Genomic DNA, 22,442 nt, shown 5'->3' on the forward strand with positions numbered 1-22,442 from the left:
TATATGTTAAAGTAGACTTATTGGATCCTAGGAGTTGGGCTAAAATTGCCTTTTGCCCTTAGCAAAGTTTTAACATTGAGGCAGTTGAGTCCCTAGAAGAAGGTCACTCTGCCTGTTTCAAGGACTTGTCAGTGGGCTGTAAGTAGTAAAGAAATTTAAGAATTTTTCTTCTGCCCTTGTTTCCCACATCAATTTTACCAATTTTCCCTCTGTTTTGTAATCCATACAAAAACGTTTATCTTCAAAGCTAATAAAAGTACCATGTACCACATACCTGTCAGTGTCTAGGTCAAAGCCTAGTGGACCCACTCTCTATTTTTGAGAATTCAGTTCATTTGGAAAGATTCCTTTTCCTTTTTTTTTTTTTTTAAAGGTTTGTTTTTTTTAAGATTTTATTTATTCATGATAGTCACTCAGAGAGAGACAGAGAGGCAGAGACACAGGCAGAGGGAGAAGCAGGCTCCATGCAGGGAGCCTGACGTGGGAGTCGATCCCCGGTCTCCAGGATTGGGCCCCGGGCCAAAGGCAGACGCCAAACCGCTGCGCCACCCAGGGATCCCAAGATTCCTTTTCCTAAGTATGACTGAGATGTTACCATGGGAGTCTGCCTCAACTACTTACTGTCTTGGCCATCAGGTGTGGAAGCTAATCTGCATGTAATGTGCAGAAATGAAAGCTGATCACCCTTCATACATTTTTCTTTTCTGTGTCCTCAGCCTCATTTCTTCTGTCTTGTACTCCCATCATCTCTGAGCCACAGCTATCTTTTTAAGTCAAACTCAAATCCCAAGTTTTCTGGCTTACTTTCCCTTTCCCATGAAAGCATTCAGCTTTCTGTACTTTTTCCTCTTTTCTTATCACAGCTACATTTTCTACCTTGTATTTAGCACAATCACAGGCCAGGTGGATGGAAAGTTCTCTCTTAACTGCTGTTTCCCCTGAGTCTCTATTCTGCCCAATTTGCACCAGCAACAAACAAAAAAAACCCATGGAGCACCTATGAATAGGATCTAGAGGAGGGAGAACTAAGCCTTCCCAGTTGGGCTAACTTCTGAGGTGCTGGCAGAAGCAAGGCTGGGATTTCCTACTTAGGAAGGCTCTATTTACAGTGAAAGCTTGCAAGGTTTTATGTGTAAGAATAGCATCTTTATAGACTGAGAAACAGCTTTGAAGCCCCAGGAGAACATTGACAGCCATTCTGAGGACATCTTCTCTTTCACTTTTCAAAAAATTACATTCTTCAGAGACCTTGTTTGTGACTGTGCAGCCATTTTTATTTCACTTTCGGTTTCTAAAATGCATTATCCTTGTGCCTTGTTTGCAGCCATTTACCATTTTCTTTTATTTCTAGTCTGCTTCCGTCTCATCAAAGAGATAAGCGTGGCCAGGTATTTCTTTACATAGGTATCCTCCCATTGGCTTCACTGCTATTAAATTCTATTGTATGTTTTCTATGCAAGCATTGGGGCTAGCAAGCTTTTCCTAACATGTTCCATTTAAGTGATCTCTGGAGTAGACCCTTGAAAAATAACTTTCACCTCTGAGCAGGAGAGAGCTAGGTATTTATCTCACCTCCATTATTCCTGCCCGGAACCCCTCCAGCCCTGATCACTCCTATTTGCAGATCCCAGGCTGTGATCATGACTGCTCGAGGTCAGGGCAAGACTTTAAGGTCTTTCCTGTAGAGAGGAAAACATATATTCCCTAGGTAAGATGACTAGTGTCCTGAACATTTTTCTAAAAGTGTATCGATATGTGTTTTTCCACTGTTTTGTGGAAAAAGAATTTTACTTTTAAAAATAGTTTTTTTTAATTAATTTTTATTGGTGTTCAATTTACCAACATACAGTGCTCATCCCGTCAAGTGTCCGCCTCAGTGCCCGTCACCCATTCCCCTCCACCCCCCGCCCTCTTCCCCTTCCACCACCCCTAGTTCGTTTCCCAGAGTTAGGAGTCTTTATGTTCTGTCTCCCTTCCTGATATTTCCCAACATTTCTTTTCCCTTCCTTTATATTCCCTTTCACTATTTTTTATATGTTTTATAGATCTACCAATGTAACAATTTAATACATATTTTTAATATTATATGATTTCAATTATTTCTGTGCCCCTTGTTGTTAAAGTGTCCAGTTTGATCAGTAAGTACACTTATAGCTACTTTACCCAGTGAAATGCAACAAAAGTTCATCTGTAGTCTTTATTGCTAAATTAATTTTGTTGAATAAATTGTTTTATGTCCATATTAAGAAAAGTAATCCAACTCTTGCTTTAGTCTACTTACTTATAAAATAGCAATAAAAATAGAATTTCTAGGTGTGCCTGGCTGGCTTAGTTGGTAGAGCATGAAACCATTGATCTCTGGGTCCTGAGTTCAAGCCCCACCTTGGGTGCAGAAATTACTTAATGAAATTTTAAAAAAGGTTAAAAAAATGGAATCTCTAGCATACGATTTTTACCAAGATCATGTAATACATGGAAGTAAACCATTCATGTTCCAACTTGAGTACTCACTTTTATATATTTTTCAGTATGCTACCCATTGTTTATAGAATTTTGGTGCTGGAGTAAAGAAGCAGTCCATTGAAATAACTAGGAAAACCTTTCGATCATCTAAAATGCCTTTTTTCCTTTTGTTACAACCTGTTCATTCCTTTCATACTTTCAAATTTATTCACATATGTATTCGTTTTACCTCTGATTTCTCACTCCCCCTCCTTTCTCCCCATAATCACTATACTATTGTTTCATTTGTTTATTTTTTCCAAATGTTGCATTATTATTTTGCATACATATAATTTATAGAAATGGTATTGTTGACACACACTTCACTCTTTTTCCATGGATTTCTCTTCCTTTTGAAATAGTAGGATATTGTGCTTGGTTCTAAAACTTTTACTTTAGGATCAAAACTGGGCTCATTTCATGAGAATTACATGGGGAGCTTTTGAAAATGCAGATTACTGGGATTTATTTCAAACTCCTAAACGTATAACTTCCACTGGACTGGATGATCTTAAAGGTTTTCACTTTCTTGGGGGCCATGGGTGGCTCAGTTAGTTAAGCATCTGCCTTTGGCTCAGGTCATGAACCCCAGAGTCCTGGGATTGAGCTCCAAGTTGGCATCAGGCTCCCTGTTCAGCGAGGAGTCTGTCTCTCCCTCTGCCTTTCCCCTCTGCCCACTTGTGCACTCTCTCTCTCTCTCAAATAAATAAATTAAATCTTAAAAAAAAAAGTTTTTATCTCCTTGAACATTCTAAGTTTTCCCATTGGCAGCAGATTTTTCCCCTTTTGTCTTTTAAACTCTGTAATGATTCAGCAAGAAGATAAACTTCATTATGAAATATAAATTTACAAAGAAAAACTATCCAACATGTTAAAAAGTGCTTGATTATAATTGATGATTTCTCATATAAAACTTTTATCAAGCAAAAGAAATACAAGTATTAAATAGTGCCAAGCGGATCTCAGTCTCTTATAGGACTCAAAGGTGTCTAGGGAACAGGAGCCTTCCTCAGCCCCAGAGTTTTCTAGTTTTCCGTCTGCCCCAGAAAGCCACGGGACAGAAATCTGACCAGCCAGCGTTCTTGTTTAGTGGAGACTAAAATATTTTCAACTATCCTCTTGTTTCCATTCTGGTTAGTTGCTCTTCTAATACAGGTCTGTCAAACTGGGAAGTGCATCTCAGGGACACTCAGAAGTACTGGGCGGCCCACCCCCTTCACCCTTTCCCTCTGCAGCCGAAGGTTGGAAGGAGGGAACTCCCCCAAGCAGAGCCCTGCTCCGGGGCCTGTGAACAGAGACAGGACCACCTTCACGGCCAGGGAAGCAGAAGTGGTCCCCCTGCTTTCCCTTCTGTCGGAGCTGTCAGGAACCTCTCTGCGCTGAACGGTGCTCAGTGACCCTCCAGCAATTAGAACTCATTTGCAAGGCAGAGAAGGCCACCGGGCCCTCAGATCTTTCTCAGCTCCCTCTTCCTGTGTGACTTCTCTGCAGACAGGTGCATGCTTCTGGCTGCTGCAGGGTCCAGCTGGCGGGAGGACTCTCTACCTTGTCATCACAGAAATAAAATTTGTCACCCCGGTGTCCCCCCCCCCCAAAAAAAATAAAAAACAAAAAACAAAGACAAAACCAAAAACCTACCTATGGAAAAGATTGCCGCTGAAATTGCAGAGGCAGAAGAACAGGCTCGCAAAAGGCGAGAGGGAGAAAGAAGCAGCAGAGCAAGCTGAATGTAGTCAGAGCAGCAAGGTTCCCGAGGAAGAGCCAGCTGCTAGTAAGACCCAGGAGAAGAAGGACGACGAAAGCATCCCTATGGAGACAGAGGAGACACACCTTGAAGAAGCACCGGAAAGCCAACAGAACGGTGAAGAAGGCACATCTACTCCTGAGGACAAGGAGAACGGGCAGGAGGGGGTGGACAGTTTGGCCGAGGAAGGGACCAGTGATAGTAACACTGGCTCAGAGAGCAACAGTGCAAAGGTGGAGGAGCCACCGACAGACCCCACACCAGAAGATGAGAAGAAAGAATAAATGTTGCCTTGTTTTACGTGTTCTAAATACTTTTTTAAATGAAAAAAAAAAAGTTTTTTGAGTTTAAAAAAAAAAAAACCCTACCTTAGGTCATAGGGTTTCTTTTGTTTTGTTTTTCCTTAATTAAAGAAAGTCATAAAATGTTAGGTTCCATTCTTAATCAAAATTACTCCCATGTGCTTGCAACATTTATAGTTGGGCTATTTATATATCCAGTATTCATGGACTTATTGAATCAGAATGTACATTTTTTTCCAGTACACTATTTCAATTATTAAAAGTCATTTCTCTTTGAAAAAGTACCGAAGCTGCCAACATGTACTTTCTTATGATTTACTTTTTAAGAAATTAAAGTGCCTTTTTCATAAAACGAGATTTTAGAATATACCAATCCTTTAGAATTATGATTTGCTAAGAAAGCTGAAACATTTAACTTGAAATGTATCTTATCTTTATGATATGTCAACAGAGTATTTACTGATGGCTTTTTATTAGCCACTTTCCAAGCAGCTGCTCTTGAGATTATAGATTAAGAATAAAGAGGAAATATAACTTGTCTGCAATGACAAAGTGAGAGGAAAGTGAACACAGTGGAGATATTTTCAGTCCAATTCCATCCATTATTTGTCTTTTCTAGGTAAAGGATCGCTCCACTTATAATAAGCCAAGGGCAAGACATCTGTTAGAATAGTGAGGGAACCTTTTTAGCCATATGTATGATGAATAAGAAATACACAGTTTAGGGACTAAGACGGGGAAAACACCCAAATGTAATAGAGAACTTATTGGGAGATTTGAGTTCTACTGTCTTTTCTTTTCACATCATGGGGAATTAGAAGTTGGCAATGGACTCTGGAACCTCTGATGAGGTTTCCTGATGGTCCAGTCCTGTGTGAATGAGCTAGGAAGACAGAAGAAAGGAAGGAAACTTTTACATCCAGGATCGGTAGGTAGGAAAGTTTCTACCATAAACTGGCTTTAGCCTAGTCCAAGATCTTGAGGATGCTTCCTTTAAACCTTTTGGATAGCTCACCCTATTAATGTTGGCTTTTCTCATTCCCCCCCCATTTGTTCTTCTACTTATTTATTTTCAAATTAAGTTCATTTGTAAAGTGTATATTATTTCCATTATTGAGAATATCACAACTGGTAGTAACATTGCATGGCTACTTAGAAAATTGGCTCTCTGAATCTACAGAAATGCAATAAATGAATTTAATTTTTAATATGATAGGGGTGTTTCCAACATGGGTTACATTTTTTAGTAGCTCATCAGAAAGGAGGGTTTTTTTTTTTGTTTGTTTCTTTGTTTTGTTTTAGATTTCTTCTGCTATTTTAACAGAGATTAATCAACAGCAGTTATGGCAGATTGTGATTTAGCTAGGAAAGGGCTAAAGTAATTCTAACCTTCACCTACTGGTTCAAAGGCTGAGGGGGCTTTGAAATTAAAAGAAAAACCATGTTTTTCTAATGTAAGCTGTAAATATTTAGATCTAAAGATGTGAAAAATCTTTTACAGATGTATTTTAAGAATAAAATAACACTCCTTTGAGATAAGCAATTTACAGTTGCACATAGTTTCAAAATGAGAACATGAACAGGAAGTTAAGTGGTTTGGTTCAAGGTTAGAAAAACCTTGGCTAACTAATAGCCCAATTCCCTACCAGTAACTAGGAATATAGACTTTGCAACTTTTTATTCCAACAAGGAGTCTTGGAAACCTGGAGTCTGGAAGTCGATACATTATTTATTGATTTCACCAAGATTTACTAAGTATCCCTTAGGTGTCTCTGCTGGCCCTACCCCAAAGTCAAGAACACAGAAACGTGAGGGGTCTTGGCCAGGTATATTCTTCTCTACTTACGAAGAACAGAAATTACATATGCAAAAAAAAAATCCATTACTTAATGATGATTGTGGCAACTGCCACATAGAAGGCAACTGAGTAGTTCTGAGTATCTGTTATAAGAGTCCTGATCTAGTCTGATGAGTCAGGAAAGGGTTCATGAGGCCACTGTGCCTGAACCGAGGTCTGAGAAGAAGCTGTTTGTGGGCCTGCTGGCAGTCCAGTGAGAGGGAACAGAAGCAGGAAGTTTGCCAGGCAGGAAAGGAAAGGAACAGGGTAAGCTCAAGACAATGAAAGCAGACTAAAACAGTGAAGGAAGCAAGTGGAACCAGGAACCACTGAAGTAAGACTAAGAAGTAAGACTGCCGGATAGCTTCTGCACCCCCGGGGGGGGGGGGGGGGGGGGGTCTGGGTTAGCAGAATTTGTGAGAAGAAAGCAGGGTGTGAGTTGAAGAAAGAAATTCATATTTGGAAAAAGTAGGCCAACATTTCACTTTATTTATTTTAATTTTATTTTTTTAATTTAATTTTTTAAATTTATTTTTTTTAAATTCCAGTATAGTTAACACAGTGTTATATTAGCTTCAGGTGTACTATATAGTGATTCAGCAATTCTCTACATCACTCCATGCTCATCATGATGTGTGCTTTTAATCCTCTTCACATATTTCACCCATTCCCCACCTACCTCCCTGCTGGCAACTACCAGTTCTCTAATATTTAGGGTCTGTTTTTTTGTTTGTCTCTTTATTCCTTTATTGTCTTTCTTAAATTCCACATATGAGTGAAGTCATATGGTATTTGTCTTTCTCTATGTCACTTAGCGTTATACCCTCTAGATCCACCCATGTTGTCACAAGTAACAGTTGCCACTTTACAGATAGTATTTTATTTAAATTTCAAAAGTCTGAAAATTGATTTTATCCCCTTTATTTCACATGCAAAGAAACTGAAGCTCAGAGAGTAAATAATTTGTATGAGATTCCAGCAAACTAACTAAAAGTTGGTAGTTAAAATCAAGGAGATAACATCACGGCCTTTACCAACCACCACCACCCTGGAATCACAGACTTCTGTGTGCTCAAAGAACAATGCCATATACATCAGGACTGTAACTAACCACTGAGGTCGTCTGACTTCCTTCAGTCTACAGATGAGGAGACTGGAGAGTAAGGATGAGAAGTGACACACCCAAGGGCATGGTATGAGTTATAGGAAGTGCCTGGGTTTATCATGAAGTCCACAGTGCTTTTCATCTCGTGACCCCCAGGTTGCAACCATCTGTGGCAGTGAAAGTTGCAAAGGTTAGTGGCTAAGAGAACCACTGTGGATCTAATAATTTGACAGACTGAGGTGGCCACATTTACTGAAAGAGGTCATCTTGAATTTTGGAGTCAAAATTTCCTTTCTCCTCTTTATTAATAGTACCTGTTTTGGGGGACCTGGGTGGCTCAGTGGTTGAGCATCTGCCTTTGACTCAGGTCATGATCCTGGGGTCCTGGGATCGAGTCCTGCATCAGGCTCCCCAGAGGGAGCCTGCTTCTCCTTCTGCCTATGTTTCTGCCATTCCCTTTCTGTGTCTCTCATGAAAAAATAAAATCTTAAAAAAATAATAATGATATCTGTTTTTGTTCTGTCTACATAACTAGAAATCCTTCTGTGTGAATAAATCTGGCAATTTATTTCCTATCATCACAGAGATAAACCACCTTGCTCTCAATTCCAAAAATTTTCTGACAACTTTGAGAGTTCATGGGAATCAGATTACTGTTCAGATACTGAAGAATAGAAAACCTTTGAGATGGGTGGAATAGGAGAAAAAGCCAACTCCAAATTGGTTTTTAATGTTTTTAGATTTTTCAGGAAACCAAAGCAGGGGCACTGTTTCCCTATGCCAAATTGTTTTCAGAATGGATGGATTTGTATAATATGTTCATAGAGAACATTCTGTTCAAAATGAGTAAATGTAAATTAATTGGGCTTTTAACATTAAAAAAATGAATGCCAGTGAGTAGATGATATTTTAAGAGAAGCAGTTCTGAAAACTGAAGTATCAATCTTATTTAGTTAGGTTCTCCACTAGAGGGCAAAAAGAACATTTCAACACAATAGATGTCTTAATGACAGGCTGGCATTTGAAACCAGGCATGTTTCAGGTTATCTAATTGCCAGTCATCATTCTTAAAATGTACTTAATGTAATCACAAACAGTTGACTTTTAAATTTCTTCCAGGAAACCGAGAACAATCAATTTTTGTATCTCTGTCCCTGAGCTCATTTGTTACCATCTAGCTGAAATTTTTCATTATAACACTTTTAATAAAATCATCTTAAAAATTAAGAATTTGCTAATTCAAAAGAGATGTGCAGTAGTAGGACAGCTGGATGGCGTTTTTAGTGAAGAAAATTATATTTCAAGAAAGATGATTTTTAAAGTTCTTGTAAAATAACACGCTGGCCCCTTGGAATTTATTGCCCATGCTTGTGTTTTATAGGCATAACGAAAATAAACTGCCATCAGTTTGCATCTTGTTCAGATGGAGGCACGAAGGAAAAATGAGCATGTATTTCATAGCACAGAGCCACTCCCTGCCCCTTCCCTAGTGCATGGTGTCTAGATCTCTTCTAAAGAGAAGCAGAGGGCAGCCCAGGTGGCTCAGCAGTTTAGCGCTGCCTTCAGCCCAGGGCCTGATCCTGGAGACCTGGGATTGAGTCCCACGTCGAGCTTCCTGCAGGGAGCCTGCTTCTCCCTCTGCCTGTGTCTCTGCCTCTCTCTCTCTCTCTCTCTCTCTATCTATCTCTCTCTGTCCCTTATGAGTAAATAAATAAAATCTTAAAAAAAAAAGAGAGAGAGAAGCGGAGCCTGAAACAAGGGTTCAGGTCTTTGTGGTTTATTGAGGGTGTGCTCTTCAGAAAAACTTCCTATAAGAGAGGTAGTGAACCCTAATTGAGGAGGGCAAAGAACAAAGCACCTGTGTTCCCAGGTAGTGGTCAACCTTTTCTTAATTCACAGGGAGAGGGGAGCATAAGTTGCAAAGTTATCCACCCTGGAGGAAGAGGTGCTGACATCTGATACTCACTTCAGTTAGTCTCTGGTTGTGGGTGGCCATGATGTTGGAGAGTATCAAGAAACTCAGCATCAAGACACTCTCCTCAGCTGAAGGCAGTGGTCTGTAGAAGGAGGTGGTCCTTAGCCCAGAAATATAATAACTCTGTTGGAAACATTCATCTTTGCAAATTGAATCTTTGTAAATTTTTTATATATATACATTTATATGTGTATATATACACATAAACACCTATATATACACATACATATCTATGTTAACTTCGAGCACAGTTGTTTATCTAAACTTCCTTTAATGCTATGGCTTATTTTTTAAAAACATCTTTTGTATGAGGTTGATCCACATGAAATCACCATTATTCAACAGTTATTAGTCAATGATTTTTTACCTACAACAACTTTATCAATTTTCAATTTTATATGGTACAATCTACTTGTTTGTCTCATTGCTTTTTTTTTTTTTTTTTTTTTTTTTTTTGCTATCCTTTTACTTATTCTGTGTAACAAAAGCCATATATACCATGTGGTATTTACATAGTGAAGGAGTCTCTTATTTTGAAACATCAGGGCATAATGTTCGTATGTGGCTTCATCTCGCTTAATATAACCACTGTTTTACTCCTATCACCTAAATTTGAGCATAACATTTTTCCAGATTTTTAGATTTGTTGAAGTTCACCCATGTGTGACTGATTTGATACAACTCAGACATTTCATTTACAGCCATGAAATAGTAATACCCATTTACCCTTAATAAGCCATATGTTCCATATGTTGTGTGAACCAAATAGAAATATTTTGTGGAAGAAATGATTGTGGGGTTGGATCCTTCCTCAGGTTGTTTAAAAATTATTTAGTTTCCACTGGACACTGAAACAATATCTTAGTTCTACTGAGGTATTAAGATGAAGTATAAGGTCTCTCCTTTAGTCTCAAAGAATTAGAGGTCAATCACTAATTCTCAATACTTTGTATTATTAAGAATATACGTTTGGGGCACCTGGATGGTTTATTTGGTTAAGCATCTGTCTTTTGATTTCAGCTCAGTTCATGATCTTGGGGTGGTGGGATTGAGCCCCATGTTGGAAGCTCAGTGGGGAATCTCCTTCAGATTCTCTCTCTCCATCTTCCTCTGTTTCTCATCCCTCTCTCAAAAAAAATAATAAATCTTTAAAAAAAGAGAATATGTTTATGGTCATATCTTCTTGATTTTTTTTATGAGTATTTAATGTCTTTTCTTGTCCCTTATAATTTTTTTTATTAAGGCCCATTTTTAAAGATAATAACATTGCTATTCCAGTTTTATATTGGCTTATATTGTATAGATAAATCTTTCTCTCTTTCTATTTTCAATTTTTATGTCTTCTTGTATATATATCTTTTGTTGACTATTCTCTGATCTTGATTTGTATTGGTACCTAAGAGACTTCTCTTTTTTTTTTTTTAATTTTTATTTATTTATGATAGTCACACAGAGAGAGAGAGAGAGGCAGAGACATAGGCAGAGGGAGAAACAGGCTCCATGCACCCGGAGCCCGGTGTGGGATTCGATCCTGGGTCTCCAGGATCGTGCCCTTGGCCAAAGGCAGGCGCCAAACTGCTGCGCCACCCAGGGATCCCGAGACTTCTCTTAATGTATGAGATTATCTCATTATATGACCTTGATATTGTCAAGTTATTTTACATTTTCCATTACTCTAATTTCTCATATTTTCTTTCTAGTTTTCCATCCAAGAAATATGGTCTTAGTTCATTAGTTTAAAAGTGATTTATCCTATTCGGTAGTTATGATTGCCCTTAACTTGGGATCCACATTCATGTTCATATACCCCTGTCAGTATCTAAATTTTCAAGTAAGACAAGTCCATTTGGCTCCTCCATGACCTCTCATCACATTGATGTATTCCATTCTAGATTTCCATTTCTGGTATTTTATGGTTATAATTCCTTTCTTTCTTTTCTGTGATCTCTCTTGGCTTTTTGCTTTTTTTCACTGTGATACCATACTTACTCAAAAGTGTTTTAGTATCCTACCTTCCTGTATTTCTTGCTGTATCTTCTTGCATTTATTTCTCTCCTTATTTGAGTCCTGAACCAAGAAAGTTTCTTAAGGCAGTCTGTATTTGGTAAATATTTTGAAGCCTTGTAGGCCTGAGAATATATTTTACGCTTCAACGTTTCAATGACATTTTAACAGTTTATCAAGTTCTAGGTGATAAAAGTCCTAGACAAATTTGGTAGTATTATAAGCATTTTTATACTAATTTAAAAAGAAATCTCAGTCTTTGGAATGACTGAAACCTACTGACAAAACATAACATAACAAACATAACATAACATAGGGGTTTTCTTCGGGCTTCTATATCTAGTAAATACTATACCTATTATAGTTTGAAGTTTACATAAAATTACCATAGCTGGGGCACCTGGGTGGCTCAGTCAGTTAAGCATCTGCCTTCAACTCAGGTCATGATTTTGGGATCCTAGGGTCAAGCCCCACATTGGACTCTGTGCTCAGCAGGGAGTTTGCTTCTCCCTCTCCCTCTATGTTCTTCCCTCACCCCTTAAATAAATAAATAAAATCTTAAAACAAAAACAAAAAACCTACCACGGTTGTTAGGATGTGGTTCTGTCGGAAACTTTAGTAAGGAGTAAAGGAAGATAAATTCACTAGAGATGAGGTTTTTGTAAGTGGAGGGCTAGTCCTGTATGTAGCCTGTCTGCCCCACCTCCTTGTAGTTGGACCCCATTGCTCCATCTTTCCATATATTGTTTCATACATGTTGTGAATGATGTGAGCTCTTCCTACCACTCTCATCATGTCTAACACCTTGAAACTGTCAGCACATCTGCTTTCTACCCACCATCTTGCTCCACGTTTTTGCTCCTTCAGTGCCTACTGCAGCTTGGTCTTAGATTCCAGCCATTTCCGAGAGATTCTGACAGGGATTCTTACTTTCCTGAGTCTTATAGTCAGACAGTCCTCAACTTATCTGCCTCCTAATCATTCACACACCCTGTCCCCCTTCAACCTCCCCATTTACATTCTCAAAGATGGGGCTCCAGTGTAGTGTTAGGGGAGAGAAGACTGGGGTCTGGTAGGGGGTCTCTGGAGATCAGGAGCAGCACAGATTGGCCCCATCACAGTTGTGCCTATTCCTCTTTTTAAAAAACACTTTTCCAAATTTTGTAATACATCACTTGACATCTGTTGACATGCTCCTGGGTTCTGGGATAGGTTTTTTGCAAGTTGGGATAACTGGCTGCAAATTAGGAACAGCTGGGATGAGACTAAATCAGGGCAGAAATTGAAAAAAGTATTTAAGAGGCTGTTTTAATACCGAGCTGTTTATATTCTATTGTATGTCCCATTGGGATAAAATAGCTAATAGCCTTTATATTCTATAGAAAAGAAAGAACAGGGGGAGAGGAAGAAAAATATTCCACTAACATTATCTCTTGTGGAGAAAGAGACATTTAGTTTATGATTGTAATAGTGTTAGTACGATATTGACCACAATTGAAAGCGATGTTTTTTGCCTGTGGTACCAGGCAACTAATTGTGCACTTGAAGGATAGAGGAAGGACATAGAACAAATATGCTTCCTTGTCAATTCCAATTTCACTTTCTGGAACTTGAGTCCAAAAATGGTATTGGAATATAGACCTTGTTCCATTTTCATTACAACCTGGGAGCTGTGCAATGCAAAAAGTGAATGGTGTAGTTAATCCCCTCAGAGAAGTAGTTTTCTAGTTGAGAAAAAAGCAACTCTAGATGAAAAATGTGGATAAACACAAGAATGTGGTACTTGTTTTCGAAACAGGCTGAACCCAGAGTAGATGAGAAAAAAAATCCATTAAGCTGCCCTTTAGAAAGTGGTCTTTAAAGGAAGGAATTCTAACTGTCCCAAGTCTGTGCCTCCTGGGATGAAAGAGAAAAGGCCAAGAAAAAAAAACAGTATACTTTGGAAATTTTCAGCCAGATCTCGAAAGACTCATTACAAAGATCAGAGCAGAAAATTTCTGTTTTCTTACTGGTATTACAGTGGTATCAGACTTACTGGTACTTAGACTCCAAAATAAGGATATTAATGATCAGCACTTAATAGCAAGTTTTCTCTGGGTTTATAAAACAATGAACATGTGCCAAATTCCAACTAAGTATATAATATAATAATACTGAAGGGATACACAAAAGGATATTGTGAAACTTAATAGTATTTATAGAAGTTCATACAAGAAGCAAGTGTCACAGCTAAGAAGTGATATTAAGGATTTATATATATATAAGGGAATCTTACCTGGATTCTATGGATAGTTCATTTTTATTATTGCTAGAGGCAACAACTTCTATCTCAACTGTGGCTCTAAAACAAAGATTCTAAAAACAAAGAGCTTTTTTTGTTACCAGAGTTGTGCTTACACAGACCTACCAAGTTATCCAAGTAGAGGAGGTACTAGAACTCATCTAGTTAGGCCCCAGATTTTAATATGAGGAAACCAAGGCCCAGAGACAAAGTGATGTTCCCTAAGTCCACACACGGGGGGTTAATGGTATAGAAAATAAGCAAACAAAAAGACTTTAATTAATCTCTACACTCAGAGCTTGAACTTATAACCCCCAGATCAAAAGTTACTACACTCTATTGAATGAGCCAGCCAGGCATCCCTGGCATGGGCAAATTCTTTTAAGATTTTATTTTATTTTATTTTATTTTATTTTATTTTATTTTTAATTTTAAGATTCTATCTATCTATCTATCATCTATCTATCTTCTATCTCTCTATTTCAGAGAGAGAGAGAGAGAGAGAAAATGCCAGCATGAGCAGAGGAGAAGGAGAGGGTAAAGAAGAGGGAGGAAGAAAGAATTTCAATGCAGACTCCATGCTGAGTGTGTAGCCCAAGGCAGGGCTTGATCCCAAGACCCTGGAGAGCAGGACCTGAGCCGAAGCCAAGAGTTAGATGCTCAGGCAACTGAGTCACCCAGGCGCTCCACTCCTGGCATGGGCAAATTTTTAAAACTTTTGGGCATCACCAAAAATAGATTCTGCACCTTAAATTCTAATAATAGATATTCAAACTACTGATGTTCTACAATTTAAAAAAATATTTTAAGCTAATGCAGATGAATTCTTTATGGCACATGGGTAGGAATGCCATGTTTTAGCCTGCCACTGAGAGCAGGTTTTTCCTCATAGCACAACTGCCCTCAGTAAGGGAAAACTTAGAGCACTGCCATGTTTTGTGCAAGGCATAGACTCTTGAGCAATGAAGTTGATCAGCTAGTGTTTGGTGCACAAGTGTTAGAGTGTGATGAGCCCTAGCCTCCAGCAGTTTGAAGTCTTTACAGGAAATGAGACAAACCAGTATTGAATAGTCTTCATTCATTTAAGCATTTGGAAGGGCTTCCTCTTTTACATTGTAAGTGGAGTCGGGGCATGCAAAATCCCTGCTCAGCCTCATTCCTGATGTTCTTCAGACTCTCTGTGCCCATGCACTCTGAATTTTCTCCATATCTTCCCTTCAGCCTGTGAGTAATTTCTTTTCAGCTATTAACCCCATATTCACTCCCCGTACCCCTTCTCCTTACTAGGACACTGATCCTTTAGATTCAGTCTCTTGGAAAGAGATTTCTTCCTAGACCAGGTCAGATTTATGTTTTGAATCCTCACAGACCTCTGATCTTTACTTCCTAAAAACATTGTTTTGTGTTTGTTTCTATATATTCCTGATGAAGTAATAAATATCTGTCTCACCCACTACTCTGTGCTCTCCAAGGGCAGGGACAATGTCTTCTTGTTCACCTTTATATCCCTAAAATCTAGCAACATGTCTGGCACACTAGCAGGTTCTTAATTAAAAAGATCTGTGGTAAGTTATATAATTATATGACTGCACTACAACTTGGTTAATTAGGACATTTTGAATGTACTTAATTTCAGTCATGAGTAGATAAATATTTGAAAATCATCAATTCCATCAATCTGTAAAAAAATGTGGCTGTGGCCTCACTACTCAACCTGTGGTAGCATTGGCATCAGCTGAAAGCCACTTATAAATGCAAGTCTTAGGCCTCTCTCTAGACCAACGGTGTCAGAATATAAAAATAATGACTCTGGAGATGTTTCCTGTGCACTGAGATATATTGTAAATGAGAGATTAAAACTAAAATTCTTTCTTTGGCCAGGCAGATCCCCATAACAAGTGAAGTGAGCCAGTTATATAAGGATAAGCATGGTAACAGGTGACTTCTGAATTTTGGTCTCCTCTTAGCAGGATGATAGGGACTGTGTTGACGTGAAGACCTTCAGCTCTATCTAATACAGTCAGGATGCTCTACAAATCTAGGTGTTGGCAGGCCAGGTGTTGCAAGATATTTAAGTAGTTCAAGAGAAACCAGGAACACAAACCTGCATGGAGCGTTATTAGTCTCAAACACTGATAACTCAATTCAATACCTTTTCAGCAAAAGAATTGCGAGGGTCAAAGAGAACACATGTATGCAATAGTTCTAGTTCCAAGGTCCCTCATTTGCAAAATTTCATATAAATGAGATTTTTAGATATGCAATGACACATCCTAATTCTTCACTAATTCAGAATACTTTAATTTTGCAAGTCAAAAAATGTTTTCTCTAGCCATCTCATTCATTCTTTCTTTCATTCATTTATTTACCCAGTAATCATTTAGTTGTATTTTATGCTGAATGACTTCCATGCCAGGTGCTGAAGGCCTAAAAATGAATAAAATATAATCCACTTGACTTCCAAAGGCTTTTTATTTTTTTAAGATTTCATTTATTTATTCATGAGAGATGCAGAGACACAGGCAGAAGGAGAAGCAGGCTTCATGCAGGGACCCCAAAGTGGGATTTGTTTTTTTTTTTTTTTTCCAAAGTGGGATTTGATCCAGGGTCTCCAGGATCACACCCTGGGCTGAAGGTGGCACTAAACTGTTGGGAACCCTGGGTGGCGCAGCGGTTTAGCGCCTGCCTTTGGCCCAGGGCGCGATCCTGGGGACCTGGGATTGAGTCCCACGTCAGGCTCCCGGTGCATGGAGCCTGCTTCTCCCTCTGCCTATGTCTCTGCCTCTCTCTCTCTCTGTGTGTGTGGCTATCATAAATAAATAAAAATTAAAAAAAATAAATAAACTGCTGAGCCACCGGGGCTGCCCAACTTCCAAAGGCTTATACTCTCCTAATGGCAATGTTACACTTACGAAATACATGATTTTATGTCAGTAGTGCTACAACAGTTTGCCACGTTTATTTTTGAGAGATGTTCTTAGGAAGGTTGTACTGTAGTTTGAATGACTCACAAGCCTAGATGGAGAAACAGATGTAGAAGGTATAGTTTACCAAAGACAAATGGAGTGAAGATTTACGAGAAGATGTGGTTCAGCAAAAAGCAATCCCAAAGGACTGAATTATTAAAAAAAAAAAAGATCTTATTTATTTATTTGAAAGAGAGAGAACATGAGCTGGGGGGGGGGAGGCGATAGTGCAAGGAGCAGAGGCAGAAGTAGACTCCCCACTGAGCAGGGGAGCCCCAAGTGGGGCTTGATCCCAGAACCCTAGGATCATGACTTAAGCTAAGGCTGATGCTTAAACAACTGAGCCACCTACACACCCTCCAAAGAGCTGAATTCTGAAGGCATTTGTAGCTCTCTTGTCAATTTTAAAATGTTAACGTTTCTTGCATCACTTCCTCAGCTTCATAATTTCTGGCAGACAAGAAAGTGTGCTTCATCTTCACGGAAGAGGGAGAGCTCCTTCACCAAAGCTAGAGCTTTGAGTTCCATTTCTTATGTAGAGTCAAGACTTACTGAAATGATTTAACCATTTTGCATATTTTCTTATTTTCTAGTCATCGGGGTTCTCATTTTCCCAGCTGGTTTGAAGGCATTTATCTGTCTTTGTTAAAGAAGTTTGAGTTACCTTGGGAGAAGCAGAGATATTTATGAGAAAGCCCCATACTGGTAACAAGCACTTCACAAGGCTTTATATTAGTTTGGTGGCAGCTGTGATCAAGAGCATAATAAAAATCAACAACATTTTATTCAAATTATCACTTGTTGATTATCCAACAGTAGTGAGTGAACGAAGGTCCAATTAATCTGTTATACAATATCTGGGACATGAGTTTTCATCCAGGGAAAAGTATGTTTTGTTTCATTTCACCTGAGCTTTCTATTTTGCTGATTCTCCTATGCTGAATGATGTTCTGATGATAAAATTAGTAACTTTCCATGTTTTTTGTTTTGTTTTGTTTTGTTTTTGAGGAATAATAGTTATTCCCTTTCAAGAACACTTACTACCGAGTAAACAGGCTTGGATAACTCTGTCCTTCAGTATACACCTACTCTCTGGATAGCATGCCACTCCCCTAATTAGAATTTACTTATTTTATCTTATTTTTAAAAGTAGGCTGTATGCCCAACATAGGGCTTGAACTCATGACCCTGAGATCAAGAGTTGCTTGCTCTACTCACTGAGCCAGCCAGGCACCCCTATAGAATTTATTTTAATGTTTTAGTTTCATTGTCTTCATTCTGGTTGTGAGAAGATTTTCACACCATGTTTTATTGTCCTCATCCCCCAACAAGCATTTCTAGCCCTCATGCACTATAAAATCTCCCCATTCAGCAGAGATATCAGCGTTATTTATTCCAGTGCTTCAGTGTGTCTTCCCTAATCAGTAACATATTGAAATGTCTACCTGATGCTGCTTCGCTCATCCTACAGACTAGGGCCTCTAGTGTCCACCAGGAAAATCTTGAGTCAATTCCACACTCTAAGGCAATGCTTTAATCTAAACCTTCTTTTTATTTTATTTTTAAAAGGTTTTAAATTCATGAGAGATACAGAGAGAGAGGCAGAGACACAGGCAGAGGGAGAAGCAGGTGCCCAATGTGGGATTCTATCCTGGGATTCTGGGATCACACCCTGAGCTGAAGGCAGGTGCTCAACCACTGAGCCACCCAGGTGTCCCAATCTTCTTTATTCTTTCTCTCAAATTACTTAAATCTTCCAAGCTCCCCCAACCCCACCTTCCATATTTTGCACATCAGCCAAATAGACTTTTTTTTGGAAATGAAAATCTCATCACACATTCCCCTTTTCTTGCTTAAAGTACTTTGGTGGTTTCCCAATGCCTGGAGAGTGAAGCCAGACTCCTCATCTGACACAAAAGCTTCATTGTAAACGTCTCCAATGTGGCCTTTCATAGCTACACCAGGCACTCATGATACTTCTGACCTCTAAATGGGGCCACTCATGCCTTTAATATATGGCTATTTCTTTTGTGAAATGGCACACACCATTGCCTTCTCCTGCACCCCATCCTGTCTCCTGAGTAATTTCTTGACATAGTACTACTTCACCCTTGCTTTGGAAGCACAGTGCCTGGAACTTTCATCCTAGATTCTAATCATGGCTCTGCCTCTAGTCCTGGACTTGAAATAAGTCATTCTGCCTTTCTGTGCTTTGGTTTCTTCATTTGTGAAACAGGATAATACTAGTGCTCACTTCACCAGATTGTTGTGAAAACTAAACAAATGCATATGATGAATTTGTCTCATGAGGATATAATTATTATGGATAAATCTATTAACTTTCAAAGGTATTAAGATCCCATTTTATTTTACATTTTTAGTCAGTTTGAGGATAATACAAAGGCAAACCTACTATGAAAAAAAATTATAAAGAGAAGAAAGCATTCCAAAGCCAAATGTAAATGATATGGGGGCTACCAATTAATTAGGATTAGTCATTTTCTGTTCTCTTTTGTGGATTAGGGTAATTAACACACAATTTTTGAAATTCAAGATTAAAATGAAGTGGATTTAAATGAAATATTACCTATATTTGAAAGAAGGAATGGGATGTAAAAATAGGTATTACATAATTGCTCAATTACTTTTCCAATCTTAGCTGAACATTTTATTGGAAGGGTTCCAACATTTTAAAATTTTACGATATTTATCCTATTTTATTTTAGGAGACTAGGAGAATGATAATTTGACATTGTGCAAACTCTGATGATTTATATAATTACCCTACTACTTAGCCTATTTATGCTAAAGAGTTTGCTGCCTCCAGGACAATTACCTGGGTCTAAGGTTTGAAATAGTACATAGGGTCCAGTCCTGGGCCATGCTTGGGATCTCAGGAAACCCTGATGAACAAGAAAAAGTAAGAACTTGCAGCTGATTTCTGGAATGCTATTTAGATCTCTCGCTGGCTCTGGAGCCAGATCATGCTTCTATTTAAAGCAATGGTCTCAGGCAGCTACAAGTCCTGATGTTATGATACCCAGAGGATTTCATAATTGGGAACAGAGTGTAATGTTTGGGATTTAGTGAAGCTATAACTTTAGATAAAAGCAGGCTTCATTCTTGAAAATCTGCTGGCACAGAGGGAGGGAAGCCTGAAGAAATGTGAAGCAGGACCTCCATGGCCTTCCCAGCAGCCAATGCTGGCATGGTCCTGGGGCCAAGGCCCGATTGTTGAATTTTACTGGAGGATTAGGAAGTAGGTGCTCTTCTACTGATTTACTTATCGAATCAGGACCCTCCTGAGAGTGAAAGCTGGGGCATTTATTTTCATACTTCTGATTTACCCAGAACAATGACTGAGAGACAAGGAGAGATGGTGAAGGGGGGGGAGCAAACAGATTTATTACAAATGATAGCTCTACCTTGCTCTTCATGTACTTGGGTCCCTTATGCTGCCTCTCTCTTTTTCTTGCATTATCTATATATTTCTTCTATCTTAATAAGTTTAAGTGTATGTATAATGCTCAGATGACCCATGCAATAATCAAATTCCGAGAGAAGCAAAAAATCTCTCTTCTGTGAAAATGTCCCTGTGTGGTAAGTTACATTATAACAACATATCCTATAAGATTACAGTGTTTATGAAGTCCTTGTACATCAAGATTATGAATGTTTGCAATAATGCACAATGCTTTTCCAAGTAAGCATTTATCATCTATAGGAGCATCTGTATTTACTGTGGGCCTGAGCAAGATTTGTTTCTTTTGCTTTGGAGCTTTTCAGTTTGAGGCCTATTATGAGGTTTGAGACATAAATATAGCTTTGTCTCCTCTCTCTGAAATCTGTCAGTGTGTTTTAACAGTTCATTCATTCAATTAACAATAACTGTCTATACTATATACCAAACACTGTTAGAATTTATGTGGGACACAAAGATAAATAAGATGTGGTCTTATGCTCAAAGTATTCACCACTGCCAATTTTTTTTCTGTGTCAAGAATAGCTTCCCTTGTTTTTAATAGCAAGTCAGTTCAAATCAAATATTTATACTTGGAAGAATCTATTATGATCAGCAATAATATACATATGCCATTGTTTATTTTTTTAAATAAAATCTAAACATTTATTTTCCTCACTTCTACCCCTGATCATGTCCTGGACATCTTTTCTGTGAAGCTGAGTCATCCAATGGTGGCTATCCCTGAACATGAGACTCTTGATTCCAAAGAGGTAAATGTAAGATACAATTAGAGATATAGTTATCCATTTCCATGTGCTATTAGATTGTAGAAATAAATCTTATTTTGAGAAAAATATTAATAAGATCATGCTTTTTATCTTCTTTTTTAAAAAAATAAAACTCACTGTCTCACTTTGTGTTGTTCAGAAGCCCTGATGGTTGAGTAAGTTAATTCTTGCCTCTTAACGTGGAAGGTGGCTCTAAGGGTCCTCATGGGGGTAGCAACTTGATCACAAACCAGCTCTTTCTATCCCATGTGTGATTTCCACCTTGTATTCATATGCGAAACCCTGTTGACTTCTCTTCAAGGTCAAAGGGTGTCCCATAATACTTATGGTGGGTCTTGTGAGTCAGACCCCAGTATCTATCTCCTGGTGGCCCAGTTTCAGCTCACTGGAGAATGTCTGCTTAGTTCCCCAATCTCCTGGTAAATTCTGCTTACATCAGGTGGCATTTAGGCAAAACCATACCAGCTGAAGCATAGCCTCTGATTTTCATACAAATGTGTAGCCACTTTCACATTGGAGCTGACAAAAAATAAATTTAAAAACTTTTTCATGTTTTTATAAATGCTATACCAAAGAGGCAAAGAAAAAATCTATACAGGAATTTTTAATTTTCTGTTAATCAAGAGCAAGCATAATTGAACAATGTTTTCTTCTTCTACATCCTCTCAAAGTGGTAAATGTGAGGGAAAAAGAAGTGATTTTTAAAGAGCTTATCTTTCAGAAGGGAGCAAGAGAGCTCATGCTTTAATTTCAGATACGCTTGCAAAAAGGCGTGGTCAATTTTGCAGCCTCCAAGTTTAGGAAAAACAAGCATAATACAAAAGAGAAGTAGGAATGATAAAATTCCAAATAGGATGTAACATTTCCCAAAGCATCTTTTCTACAATTTAGAGCATATATCCACTTTTCATAAACTAATGTTCCTATTGCTACAAATTTTAAACCTTTATCATATGAGACCATGTGGCTCTCTGCTATAACATTAGTCACTAAATTATAAAAGTGTGTTATGAATTGGTATGGATTTATATCCCTGAGCACATCTTTGATTATTTTTAAATAGGATTATTGGTTCAATGAATAAGGACATATGGAAAAATTTTAATACATATAGCTGAATTGAATTCCTAAAAAAAATATAGCAGTTCGCACTAGGAGTGTTTTTACAGCTGTCCCTATGTACTCTTGCCAGTGTTGAGAATTATCATAATTGTCAATTTATTGAGAGCTTACTATATGTTAAGAAGTTTTATGCATTTTATATGCTTTATTTTACTCATATTCACAAAATAAAGTTAAGTACTATTATTCCCATTTTACAGATGAGGAAACTGAGTCTAAGGGAAGTCAGTATATTGCCTAAAGTGAAATAGCTGGGAAGTCTGCTCCATCTGGAACTGAATCCATATCGGACTGCCTAGAGCCTATACTCTTAAGAACTCTACCATACTCTGTCCAGCTCTCTATCCAAATCT

At 38.3% G+C, this 22,442-nt stretch overlaps 1 protein-coding gene across 29 annotated transcripts in view; it reads left to right on the forward strand.

Moving 5' to 3' along the window:
- MLIP (muscular LMNA interacting protein) overlaps window positions 1–22,442 on the forward strand; it is a 256,000-nt gene that overhangs the window by 224,898 nt on the left and 8,660 nt on the right. For 18 of the 29 annotated variants that reach the window (XM_072734190.1, XM_072734209.1, XM_072734319.1 and 15 more), the window contains one exon: window positions 20,896–20,949. The exons of the other annotated variants lie outside the window; for them this stretch is intronic. In XM_072734190.1, coding sequence (XP_072590291.1) covers window positions 20,896–20,949 — 54 coding nt within the window. The remainder of the gene's footprint in view (window positions 1–20,895; window positions 20,950–22,442) is intronic. 29 annotated transcript variants of the gene reach the window in all.

This window comes from Vulpes vulpes, chromosome 1, assembly GCF_048418805.1.
Source record: "Vulpes vulpes isolate BD-2025 chromosome 1, VulVul3, whole genome shotgun sequence".
NCBI classification, from domain to species: Eukaryota; Metazoa; Chordata; class Mammalia; order Carnivora; family Canidae; genus Vulpes; species Vulpes vulpes.